The 14,064-nt window shown below is 40.4% G+C and overlaps 1 protein-coding gene across 1 annotated transcript in view; it reads right to left on the minus strand.

Moving 5' to 3' along the window:
* Positions 1–7,087: 7,087 nt before the first annotated feature.
* The window catches only part of OSBP (oxysterol binding protein), a 30,111-nt gene continuing 23,134 nt past the window's right edge, over positions 7,088–14,064 (minus strand). Inside the window, exons 12-14 of the mRNA XM_072638709.1 lie at positions 10,476–10,657; positions 9,478–9,698; positions 7,088–9,387 (exon numbers count right to left, since the gene is read on the minus strand). Coding sequence (XP_072494810.1) covers positions 9,245–9,387; positions 9,478–9,698; positions 10,476–10,657 — 546 coding nt within the window. The 3' untranslated portion in view covers positions 7,088–9,244. The remainder of the gene's footprint in view (positions 9,388–9,477; positions 9,699–10,475; positions 10,658–14,064) is intronic.

The raw sequence follows: 14,064 nt of genomic DNA on the forward strand, positions 1-14,064 counted from the left end.
AGCAGCGCTTAATAAAAGTTTATTGAATGGCAATAAAACAAACAAACAATAACAATAAGTAATAAAAAAAGAGGACTTGGACTATGTGATTTCTTTCTTTTAAAATCTGGTAATATCTTTTCTTTTTATATTGAACATCTCTCTCTATCCCCAAAATAACCAATCTTTAAAGAATAAAAAGAAGTAAAATTACAAAAAAGTTTTGCAAAACATCTCAAATGAGTCTGACATTATATATAGTGTTCCACATCAGTGGTTCTTTCCTCAGCAAAGAAGGCAAGGAGGCACATTTTCACATCTCTTTCGAAGTCAGTCATAATAATTTCACAAGTTTCTAATTTTTATTATTTCCATTTATGCTGCTGTATTCATTACTTCTGATCACTTCACTTTGCATCAGTTCATATTTCCCTAAAAGTAATGAAGTATCAGGGTCAAAATTCCTTATATATCTTGGAAATTAGATCTTGTTGTCAGAGAAACTTGCTGCGAAGATTTTCCCCCCAGTTACCTGTTTCCTTTCTAATTTCAAGTGTATTGGTTATGTCTGCGCAAAAAAACCTTAGCTTTATATAATCAGACTTGTCCACATTTGTCTTCTGTGATTCTCTCTCTTTGTTTGATCATGAACTCTTCCCTTATCTATAGGGGTCTGTGCAGAAAGTGAATTTGGGGGGAGAACATAACTGATTTGCAAAATCAGCTGCAGCAGCTAGCATCTTTTAGTGTCTTCTTTCCTCCTCTTATTGGTACAAAATGTCTTAGTTTCTGAAGGTGGATTCCAGAGTCCTGTGAAGATCCTCCTCCCTTGTCTGTTTTACAGTTCTCTTTGACTTAGTCAAACTTTCTCTATTAAGAAGATACCTCCCTTTTTCTGTCTTCCATTAACAAATACACTGTCTTTGTATGGTCACCAGCCGCATTATTTATATATATGTTTACCATTATGTATTCATATTTAACGAATAGCCATTTTTCTTCTTTGTTCCACGTATTGTATATTGTTGATGAATTATGAATGACACATTCCCCATCAACTGCTGGCCCACCATGCCGCATTCTGAGATTACTAAAACCTATTTCTGATTCATGCATTAACTAGCTAACACTAGTTAACTAGTTAAATTGATAGAAAATTCATGTGACATCTAATAATTTCTTCCTTGCCCTTCTAATTTGCTTATGACTTCTTTTTCTCTAAGTCATGTGTCTATTTGAAGTTTATCTTGATATTCAGTTTGAGATATTGAGACCATGATATTTCTAAGATTTCAGTTTCTACAGCATCAATGGATGAATTTGTTGTTGTTCAGTCATCTTCAATTCTTCATGACCCTATCTTGGAAAAGATATTGGAATGGTTTGCCATTTTCTCCTCCAGAACATTTTACAGATGGGGAAACTGAGGCAAATGGGGTTAAGTGACTTGCCCAAGGTTACACAGCTAGTATCAGAGAGTGGATTTGAATTCAGCAAGATGAGCCTTCTTAATTCCAAGTCCAGTTCTCTAGCCACTGCACAACCTATCAGGCCTACTGGATGAATATTAATATTAAAAAGCTGGGTCTTTGTTTTGGAAAGAAGACTGGACTTTTTAAAAAGAGAAACAAAATTTGCTAGAAGCCATCCTGCCTGCTTTCTTCCTTTTGTCTGACTCTTAGCTCAGTTCATTGCGTATGAACAATATCTGTTCGAGATCTTCATGCTGGTGTGCTGGTCATCATGGACTGGAAAACTAACATTTTCTATCCATTTGGTTTTTTAAACTTAGATGATTATTGCAAGGTCTTTTAAGTAATTCTGAATCTCATTTAGGACACTCTTGGGACTTAATGCAATCAGTCCATTGGCATCTGCAGACAGAAGTATCTGGAGGACCTCATCATTTGTAGGGAATCCCTTTCAGTTCTAATGGAATTCTGTGAAAATAGTTTACAAATCTTTTGAGTACTATATAAAGATAAATTGTTAATAGATACAAGGTGGTATCTTTGAGTATTTAAACTTGTGACTTTTCCAATTATTAAAGTTCAAATAATTTCAAGGGCTAAATGATCATTTGCACTTCTTTTAAAAACTGTCCATTCATATTTTTTGATGGCATATCTACAAAGGAATCTTCATACATATTGAATATCACATTTATATCAACTACAAAAAAGAAAAAGTTCCTCTGGGGATCCTCTGCTAACCCTTAAACTTATGACTCAGTCAGTAGCTTGGCATGTCCACTTTTGGGACAGGAACCAGCTATGGATATTGATTTTCCTGACCTTGCAGCCCATATATATGATACAGCCCTTTCTAAGGATTGAGAAATAAGGGAAAGAAAAGGAATAAGTATCTATACCACATTTATTATACTGGCAACCCGGTCACACAGTATATAGAGTGCTGGGCCTGGAGTCAGGATAGACCAAAATTCAAATCTGGCCTCAGATACTTACTAGCTATGTGACTGTGGACAAGTCATTTGACCTCAGTTTCCCCATCTGTAAAATGAGAGTGATATGAATAGTACCTAAGTCTCAAAGTTGACGTGAGCATTAGAAAAGGTATTTGTAAGAGTTTGATGTTTATTCCCTTCCTTAATAAGAGAACACAGGGTTACCTACTTAACTAGTACCTGCCACATAGTAGGCACTTAATGACTGGATGTGCTGACAGGCATTATGCTAAGAGCTTTTATGAATATTATCTCACCAGTATCCTTCTCCAGCCCATTCTGCTCTCGTGAGAACTATATGCCCAATGTTCATCCTGCCAGACTCAACTCTAAACTGTGACTGCAAGATTGTGGAACTTGCACTGTGTCAGTTCCAGTAAATGCAAAGTCCACAGCTGTGCCTCCTGCAAGAAAAGATGCTGCTCCTGCTGCCCAGTACCAATTGTGCCCAGGGCTGTGTCTACAAAGCCCCCAGAGAGTTGCAGCTGTTACCCCTGATGTCCCTGGGTCTGTGATGTCTCCTTATGCCTGTAAATAGAGGAATATGCACATACGTGGCTTTTATATACCACGGACTTATTTCCTACTCTTTCCCTTTGAAATGTGCGAATGGACACCAAATTCTTAAAAAATGTTATCTCATCTCTAATCCTAATTCCAAGGACCAGGAAGAATGGATACTGGGGTCATTCTTTGGGGGCAGCTTCAATCTTAGGCTCCCAGCAGGAAGCTGATGGAAGGCAGGAAATGGAGAAATAACCAACTCCTCCATCTATCGGGGTTGGAAAACTGGAAAGATGGTGCCTTTGCTGTCATAGTCTATGTCAACACACCATCTGTTCTTCCAAGGTAAAGGCAAAGTGCTACGAAAAATGAAACAGGAGAGCTATCTTGCCTGAGGGGGTCCAGGAATGCTTCATGGAAGAGATACCTGACCTGGGCCTTAATGGGACTTCAATAGATTTAGAAAGAGAAGGTGTAGATGCCTCTAGTGCAGGTGTGGGGTGGGGACATTGTGAAGAAAGGCACGAAGAAGGTATCAAGTAGGATAAGGAGCGGGCAAAATCTAGTTTGGCCAGAAAGAGACCACATGAAGCACAACAGATCAGATTGGAAAGACCTTTGGATCCTGGGATTAAGGGTTTGCATTTTATTCACTGGCAATGGAAAAATGCCACTTCAAGGCATTTAGTAGAGAAATGGCATTCTTGATGTCTTCTGTGATTTGAATAGCAATGTAGAGAGGCAATGGACTAGAGCCAGAAAGACCAGTTAGGCTTTTACAATGAAAGAGATGAGGATTTAAAAAGAGGGGAAAGATGCAAGAGATATTTCAGAAGTCTCTATGAAAGGATTTGGGCACTGAAAGGAGGTGAGAGGGGGAAAGAGTTAAAAATTATCATGAAGTTATGAACCTGGGAGACTGGCAGAGCTGGGGGAAAAGGCAGATTTAGGAGGAATGTAAGTTTCATGAATTTGATGTAACCTTAGAAATGACTGCGCAATGATCTGATAAGCTTAACTGGCAAAGAAGGCATAAAACAGGGAGACACACCACAGTCTTAGCAGAAATTATGTGTAAGATTTAACAAGTTGGGAGTCATTTGTTTGGAGGGCAGAAGAGGATTTAGAGTCCTTTTGTTTGGCTCAAGGGCAGAACTAGTAGCAACAGGTCTAAGTTACAGAGAGACAAATTTCCTTAGTCCCACAGCGGAAAGGGCCCTATCAGGAGGTAGGGGGTCTCCCCATCAGAAGTCTTCAAGCAAAAGCTGGCTGACCATTTACTGGGTATACCGTTCTGGGGATTTTTTTTTTTTCTGTTTAACTAGATGACAATCCAGAGCCCAATGGGAAATTCTGTGAACTTATGATTCTCTATAAAGGAAAATAGCTCTTCCAGATGGTAGTATAAAGATGATCCTGTATCAATTACATCAAGTCCAAGTCCTTCAATGAGATCTGTGATTATTTCAGATTTGGCCTAACAACCTATGCAAAAAAACCCTAAATGTATGAAAATGCCCATATTGATGTTGGATGACCAGCCCATTGAATTATGCATGTATACATATCAGTGCATTTACTTACGAATATGATTTATATGACAAAGACCATAAAGATGGACTATGAGCTGAGCCCAGATTGGAACAGGAGGAAGAATTTTGAGATTGATTTTGGAAAATTACACAATGTTTTTTATGATAAGCTGCTTCCCAGTACAAAGACCTACTTATCCATTAAATGTCCATTGAAAAGAAATGTAGAGGGTGGCTTTCTAATATAGCCCTGCTTTGGGGTCAAGCTTGGCCACTGCAATTTTGCAACATTATTTCAATTATTCTATTGCTATTGGCCTTTCTTTTTACGTTTTTGTGGTCATTATGTAATTGCCCTGATCTGTTCACTTCTCTTTGCATCAATTCATGTCTTACCATACTTTTCTGTATTCATTGATCAGTTTCTCATAGCAGAATAATAATCCATTATATTGATTCACCACATTGTGCTTAGCCACTCTCCAATCAACGGACATCTATTTTGTTTGATGAGACCTATCTTTCCATTGCAAGCACTTCCCTGGTGATGCTATACCATCACAAATCCTGAAATGTCACAGAAGCTGCTGTTGACTCCAAGAGCAGTGAAGGCAGAAAAGTTTTCCTCCAAAAATAACCTATGTGCCAGAAGTGGTATGAAGGAGATCATCAAGGGCACGACCTAAAAAGGATGTGAACCAGTCATGTGCTAAAATCAGGGTATTAATAGGTGGAAAATCTGAATTCTCCCCTGGTACTCAAGAAATACAAAAAAGACTCAAAGGCCTCCATACATTGGATGTATCCTACGTAGAGGACTTATGGAACAACAGGCATAAAAACTGCAGAGAATAAGAATTACCTGTTAGATTGAACAATTTCGGAGTCACTTGCTTGGTGGCAGTAACTGAAACCATGAGTGGAAGAAATCACCAAAGGAAGAATTATAGAGGAGAGGGCCCAGGGTAAGATCTTATGGGAATACTATCTGTTGTTTTTTGTTCATCCTTCATTCTCAAAGAGGACCAATGACATCACAAGGGTGATGTCTTGACTTGCTAGTGAACTGGGTTTGAGGTAGTGCTGTGCAAAGTAATAAACCTCACTCTCTCCTCCAGTCATCAGAGCCCAGTGGCAAGAGAGAAGTTGACTGGTAATAATCCTCAATGCAGTGGATGACATTGGCCTTTTAAAATTAAGGCCTTTCCCAGGTCTGTCTGAGGCACTGCCAATTCAATGACCAAGGGGTTGGTAATACCCACATTTAAGGGGCAACAGTATAAAAATTCACTTAGAGGACAATTCTTAAAGATGGACAACTATATGAGTATAGCTCATGGAAACAAGGAGGACTGAATGGTCCTGTTAAAAGCCAATGAGAAGTCAAGGACAAAGACACAAAGTCTAACAGATTAAGCAATGGGGTAACTGAATTGTTTCAAGTGAGTGATGAGGACAGAAGTCTGATGGCAAACAAAGCTCTGTCCCATTTTCTCAAATATCCGAAGGTTAAGTTCTAAAGCTTTCCTAAAGACAATCTTCCCAACCTGCTTCCTGCCCAAGCCACATGCTCTATGCAACTTTATATTTTTAGAAACCTAAACTGGTAATCAATTTGGAATAACTCAACAAAATCTGATTTGGAAAGGCTCTCAAAAATTTTCTACTCTAATATACTTCCAGTTTCAACCTGTCTTAAGATTTATAAAGCACATTCTTTACAATAATCTTATAAGGCAGGGAACGCATATGTTACACTCCCCATTTAGCAGATGGGGAAATTAAGATTCACAGACATTAAATGACTTCCCCGGGGTCACACAGCTACTCAGTGTTAAGACGAGCAGGAACTCAAAACAAGTTCTGACTTAAAGTCCCACACTTTTTCCACAACATCAGACTGCCTTAACCTTGATTCCCAGAAAAACAGCAAAAGCAGAGTGATATGACACCCATTTCATCTAAAAAGCAAATTTTCCTTCTTGTCATGACTTTAATTTAGACCAAACAGAACTCTACGACCATAAGAAATGAAAACTGGAGAATCCCCTTCTCAAGAGAGCTTAAGACAACTTAAGAAAAACATTGGCTCCAGAACTCTGGAATTTGTTTTGACTAAATTTCCTGTGTATCCTCTCCTGGCCTCAGATGCTAATGATGATCATAATGAGAGATAGCTACGAGCCAGGCAAAGGCAAGCCAAAGGAGGCATGAGGCTCAGGTGGGCCTGCTTTGCAACCTGTAGCACCACCAGACACACAGAGCTAACGAAAAGTTAGTCAGAGGTATTGGACACACGAAGTCATCTGAGTTGGTGTTCTCTATATATTTCACAGGCAGTTTAGCGTTCTCCCCTGAATTACCAAGTGTGAGTCAAAGGAATGGGCTCCATCTATACTTTTACTATAAAAAAACAAAAATCTCAAGTTGCTGTTGCTTCTTTCCTTTTTCATTCTTTAGCATTTAAAAAAAATTCTCTGCATTTCTCTGATGGTCAGTCACTCTATGGATCCCATATTCCCAAGAATTAAATGAATGAAGTCCAGGTCTCCCCTCATCTTTCCTATTTATATATGGATGGAAGAGAATCAGACAGACAATGGGGCTTTTTAAAAATTATTTAATTTAGTCGTTTTCTTGGAAAAAAGCAATAATGCAAAAAAACCCAAAAATATAATTATAGTTTTGTTTTGTTTTAAATCTGCCTTTATTCCACCTATAGAACTTGAAGCCTCTCCCACTGGCAGGAAATCGGGTTCTGATTCGGTACCAAACCTGGAAATAGAATGCAGGCAGCAGGGGAAGAAAAGGGGCTGGTGTAGCTGAGGACTGCCTACTCTGTAGCCTTCTGCTCAAACCACTTACTTGATCCATCTCCTGTATATTATTTCCCTGCTCTGGGAGTAGGGCAAGTTGGAAGAAGTCCCCCAACTACACCCTTCTGTTATGCCCGTCAAAGCTGGGAAGGAAGCAAGGGAAATCCTTGAGGCAGCATGAATTCCATTTCAGTGGAATGGTGGTTTCCTCTGGAATGACCCACACCACACACCATTCTCCCCAACCCTCCCCAGCCAATACCCCCACTGGCTGAGGCTCATTTGTTAAGGAACAGAATCAAAAACACCAACAAAAGCATACAAGCAAGGCACCTTAATGTGATCCTCAACTAGGGGTGGGTGGTGTTGGGTGGGAGAGGGAGAGAAAGACTGCAGAAGGTTCTCCAGGGTAGACAGAGGACACAGGGGAGGAACACGAGACAAAACAGCAGCAGATCTCACACCCCCACGGAGCGTTTCGGGGGGGACCTTACCTCTGTCTCAGGGGCCAAGGCCAACTAGAAGTCACTTTTGGGACCTCACAGCTGTAGAACTTCCAAGCAAGGAAGGGAGGGGCAAAGGATGTCAATTTTGAGAGCAGGGCAATAAGGGTATCTGCCAGTGTTCAGAGATTATGAGTACCTCATGAAATGAGCCATGAGAACCTTCCCCTGTTCCCTAGCAGCTCACACATGATCCTGACCAGCTTTAAAATCTTCCTGCCTCAGCTGAGGTGGGAAAATAGAACATGAAATCTACATCAATAAATGCTCAATGCAAAGAGTCCCAGAGTGGGGTGGATTTAAAAAGAAAAAAAAAGATTCTTAATGAAGGGAGGAAAATCAAAACAGAAAAATTAGATTTTTCTCTACATATATATAATATACAGATATTTAACAAATTATTCAAGAGGTGGCTCCAGTCCATGGGGCTTGAGACAGATGGTGAAAAAACTTATTCCAGAGATCATTTACTCCCTTGTCTCTTCCATTCCAAAATATGTCGGAAAACAGGCAAAGTCCTGCTCCACACTGGAACACAGACCCCATGGCAACCTACTGCCAGGAGAGAAAGCTGAAGCACAGAAGGCAATTGGGGTGGGGGTGAGGAGTGATGCAGAGAGCAGAATGGCTGGAAGTCTTGCTCTGGCCCTTCTTATCTTCTCAGCTGCACAAGTCCAAGCAGTCCCCAAGGTTACAAGTACTGTCATCCTTGAGGATTAGCCCTGCTCCTAGGGATCGCTGCAGTGGCAGCCCAACATGGATGAAGACAAACTCCCAACAATAAAAGAGCATCCCTGGGTGCCCCCATTCTACTTACAAGTAAACTCTTCCACTAAGTACTCCCAGCCTGCAGTCAGTTCTTGGGTATGCATGGCATGCCCCTGGCCCTCTTAAAACTTACCCTGCCTTGGAGAACTCTTATTAAAAGGGGCGCCTGAGCTCCAAGTGCAGTCATTACAGATGCCAAGCACTGAGATTCTCACTTGCATTTTTTTAAAAAAGGAACTTCTATCAGAGCTTACTCTTGGCAGCACCAAGACACCTCTAATCCACACACTCACCTCATGTGTCTCTTGGCTGAGTGAGATACTGTTGCTAGGATGGGACTAGAGGTGGCATAATTTTAAATGGGTAAAAGGGAGGAGGAAGAGTCAAAGATAGAGACCTGCAGGTCGGAAATAATGCTAACTCCCAGCTACCCAGCCTCTCCCTTATAAAAACAGGTATCTAGTATGTCAACGTTGGGTTCAATCAGATAAGGCATCGCAGCCAATCAATCACCACCCCAGGGCTTCTGCTCCTGGCGATTGCTTTGGAACAAATGATTGGTTAAGAAAGACAACCTTGAGGAAAGCACTAGGTAAGGAAGTCAGAATGGCTGGCTTTCTCTCCCAACCTTCATCCTCTTCCCCTCTGATCCTCCTCCCTCTTGTTCCTGTCATTTCAGAAAATGTCTGGGCATGAGCTCCAGTCCTGTTTTTCTTTACTTTCCCAATATCCTCCTCTATAAATATGGGTTAGCTCCTTGGTAACAGGGTCCTTTTTCCTCTCAAACCACAGAGCCTTGTAAGGGTCATACGGAGTGCCTACAAAGAAAAGAAAGAACAAGATGGCATTAGCAGGACACCACGCTGGCACCATCTGTACTGCAAAGACATACTGGTGGCTCCTCTCACCGTCCTCAGTGGCTTTCACAGCCTCGGCTTCCCTCTTCTTCCGAGAAAGACGCTGCTTCTCCTCTAGGCGCTGCTTCTCCGCGTTGGCCTCGTCCCAGCGGCCATTTTCCATCAGTCTCTGGTCAGGCCTCAGGCGGCTGTCTGTGGGGGCTGTGCCGCTCTCCCAGGCATTGAGAGTTAGGGCAAGTTCAGAGAAGTAGTACATGTTCTCTGCATTCTTCCTAGGGGGAGAGAAACAAACACAAGGAGACATCAGAGGCAAGACTCCATTAGAGAGAGCTAAGGGCAATGCAGAAAGGCCAAACAAGCAAGATGAAAGATTCCAGGGCTGAGTACTGCATCTCCAAAGATGAGCATACAAGTGTCCCCTGGCCTAGTCTCCCTGAATCAAATCTGACCCTTCAGGACTTCTGTGAGAAGCTCTGCTGAGGCATCCCAATTTCCAGGAGGAAGGGGCCAAGTTCTATCAGGAGGTAACTTTCTCCACTTCTCTATAATTCTGACCCAGAATAATACTAAATGTTTATAATACTTGAAACTTGTGGCATATCTATCCTGAACTGTCTCCAATATTATTGTTTAAGGCCACTGTCTTAAAAATTCGACCAGCTGTGTTCATAGCCTCCTAGTCTTCTCTGCCTAGGAGGAGTCATGGACCAGGTGTTAAGTGACTTCCTCGTGGAGGTGGCTCTGGAAATTCTGGCCCCATACTATCACACAGTGCCCTTCCAATCTCAACCCCACTCCCTGTACCAGGATGACATCTGACCTGATTTTAGAAAGCATCAATCCTATGTGAGTAGTAGAGCTGGCCAAGAGATCATGAGGAGATTTTGTTTTCTTCTAGGAAAGAATTCAAATACAATGAAAACTGTTTTTGTAATCTCCCATTTGACCTGCTTAGCCCCTTTCCCTGGACATTGAAGGGGGAAAGTTGAAACTATTCCTCTCAGCTCAGTGCGTCATCAGCCAGGATAGCACTTAGGGAGCATACTTACGGCAGTGGGTTCCTCTTCCAGAGCATGACCCTGCTTTCCTCTAATTCATGGCTTCTTTGCCGACTGTCACCCCCATTATCCCCATTGCTGGGGATAACTTTGAAATAATCCATTTTCTCATCCCAGGTTCCCAGAAGGGCAAAGTGTACTTTTCCTGATGGGTCTGTGACTTCCCCTGTAACCTACAAGGATGTAAAGCAGGAATATAGAGAAATCACCCTTAGTTTCAATTACTGACTTTATTCTAAATTCATACGGAAGAACAGTCACAGGACTTTATAATAAATTGCAAAGACCCATCCAAGTTATTCTATAATACAGAATATGACTTGAAATCACTGGGTCACAATAACCTCAGTAATAATCAAGCTAAATGGGGCTTGGCAATTTTTTTTTATCGTACAAAGATCTTGCACTATAATGGGATTTAATTCAACAAACATCAAATTAAGCACCTACCATATGCTGCAGATTTTTTTCCCTATGTGACAGTTTCTCTTAGTTTACCTGCCCTGACTTTGTTTGTGTAAAAAATTTTTCAATTCAGGAAGCAGAAATTATCTTTTATCTTCTGCAATCACCAAATTCAACTCTTCACCATAACTAAAAAAAGTAACTTATCTGGTACTCTTCTTTATTTTTATGTGATGATTAGGCTCAGGTCACAATCCATTTTGAACTTCTTCAGTATAAGATGTTAGTATACCCTAATTTCTACCAAGCTTTCCCAGTTTTCTCAGCTCTTGTCCAATAGGTAGCTCTTCATCGAGTGATTCATGGTTTTAGGTTTATCAAATCCTGTTGAGTTCAATTGAATCTTATTCTTCCTTATCTAGTCTGCTCTACAGATTCATCCATTTTTTTATTTTTCCACCAGTACCAAACAGTTTAAAGTCTGCAAAAGTTACTGCTCCTTCATTCAAATTCCTCCTTTCCTCTCCCCCTACCATTTCGCTTTAAATTCTAGACCAGGGAATTTTCCCCTTTTCTGTGTTTTGGACCCCTCAGGCACCTTGGGAAGCCTATGGACCTGCTCTCATAATCACGTTGTTAAGTGTATAAAACAAAATATATAGAATTATAAAGGAAACCAATTATACTGGAAAAAATTTTCAAAAAAAAAATTTAACCATGTACCCTAGGTTAGGAATCACTTGCTTTTCCTCCTCAAAATGAACTTCTGTATTACTTAATGTAGCTGAGATCTACCATATGTAAAGTACTCTGCTAGTTGCCAAGGATATAAAGGTAAATATAATGCAGACTTCACAAAGATTTCACCCCAGATCTCATAAAACTTGCATTGTTTGGGAATGGACATGTACAGGAATAACTACAGTACAAGTTGGTGTATTATTATAATATATGCACAGGACAGGTCAGAGCAGCATGACAGACTGAGAGGGAGGATCACTTCAGTGGTGTGGGGGGGAAGGTCAGATCATGTGCAAGGGAGCGAGGGAAGGTCTCATGGAAGAACAAGCATTTCACTAGTCTACACTGCAAAGCAGAGTTAGGAAAAGGGGAGAACTCTGTTTCAATTCATCCCCGAGGAAAGGTGTGCAGAAAAACACCAAGAGAGAAGGCAGGACAAGCTAACCCAACAAGCAAGACCTGAGTCAAGCGCTAAAGATAAAGACAAAACAAATAACAAAAAGTCAGTGCCCACGAGCCTACATTTAAATAAGGCAGGGAAGCAGAAAATCCTGCTTTGCTGGAGCGTGGATTGAGTAAAGCAGAACACCACAAAATAAACCTGGAAATTCATGTAAATAAATAAATAAATGAATTGAATAAATGCTGAAAGCCAGACTGGGTGGAATGAAAACAGAGTTAAGGAGTCTTCATTTTCTTCCACAGGCAGTGGGAAGCAACGGGAATGTTTTCAACAGAGTACCAACATCAAGCCTGGACATTAGGAAGATCCATTTGGCAGTTGTGCAAAGGATGAACTGGAGACAGGTGACACTGGAGACCAATTGACTTCCAATATGAGGGGGTGTCAGGAGGGGCAGAAAGAGGGCTGTCTGAAAGGGGGGTATTCCAGAAGTGAAATGACAGAACTTAAGTGACTGGATGCGAGGGATAAGGGGGACAAAAGACTGAAAGATCAGCACGGTTCTTTCCCTGCGTGACTGGGAAGAAGACACCATGTAAAGAAATAGGTAAGTTTGGAGGGAGAATAAGTTCTGGAAGGAAAATTGTTACTTATTTCAGTCATGCTGAGCTTGAGGTTACTATAGGCCAGACATTTAGAAACAAGGAGACATTAAATCAGAGGAAGAAAGAAGAAATTACCTGTCAGATCTATAGACATAGAAAGAGTTCACAGACAAGGACAGAGAGATCAAAGGAGATAAAATGAACAATTCTGATTATAGGAAATTTTCAAAACTTTTGCACAAAAGAATCCAATGCAACTGACAAGGGAAGAAATTGAGAAAAATCTTTGCAACAAGTTTCTCTAATAAAGGTCTCAATATAGAAGGAGTTGATTTTAATTTAGTCAATGAGTCAGTAAGCATTTATTAAGCACCTACTATAGACCAGATAATGTGCTAAGTGCTAGGATAAGAATAAAGGCCATTCCCCAGTCAGTAAGTGCTGTGAAAGGATAAGAACAGGCAGTTTGGGGGGAAGAAATCCAAACTAATAACAGTCATATAAAAATGCTCTAAATCACTAATAATTAGAGAAATGCAAATTAAAAACAACTCTGAGGTACCATCTTACACCCACCAGATTGACAAAGTGGATAAAACAGGAAAACATTAAATGCTGGAGATATGGGAAAACTCGTACACGAATGCACCATTAATGGAGCTGTGAACTGATCCAGCCATTCTGGAAAGCAATTTGGAATTATTTCCAAAAAGCTATTAAACTGTGCATATCTTTTTACCCAGCAATACTACTACCCTGAAGAGATCAAAGAAAAAAGGAAAAAGTCCCATATGTACAAAAATATTTAGAGCACCTCTTGTTGGGTACCCCCATCAATTGGGAATGGCTGAAAAAATTATGGTTTATTAGGGGATGACTTCAGAGAAACCTGGGAAGACTTGTACATGAGGTGATACAGCGTGAAATGAGGAGAACCAGGACAATTTATACTATACCACAATTGTAAATATAAACAATTATGAAAAACTTAAGAATTCCAATAAATACAATCATAACTCCAGAGGTCCAGTGATTAAGAATGCTATCCAACTCCGGATAATAATGATGATGGACTATTATAAAGAATGAGATGCATGTTTTCAGACATGACCAATTTCAGAATTTGTTTTGCCTATCACAAAGGTTTCATTTTTCTTTTTTTGGACCTCACATGGGCCTGCGGAAAAGTAAGTATGAGAAAAAAAAGCTTGATAAACGAAAATAATATTTAACTTAAAAAGAAAAAGAAAAAATGGGGAACAGTAGCTCAAGAGAGGAAATCAGGGCCCAAGATGATGTTAGGGCCAGCCAAGACTGCTATACAGAGGTCACTATCTGTGCAGAAATGCTACCTGAGACCAGAGGAATGGATAAACTTTCTAAGAGACAGAATCCAAAAATAGAAGAGTCAGTCAATAAGTACTTA

The sequence above is a fragment of the Notamacropus eugenii genome, chromosome 2 (genome assembly GCF_028372415.1).
Source record: "Notamacropus eugenii isolate mMacEug1 chromosome 2, mMacEug1.pri_v2, whole genome shotgun sequence".
NCBI classification, from domain to species: Eukaryota; Metazoa; Chordata; class Mammalia; order Diprotodontia; family Macropodidae; genus Notamacropus; species Notamacropus eugenii.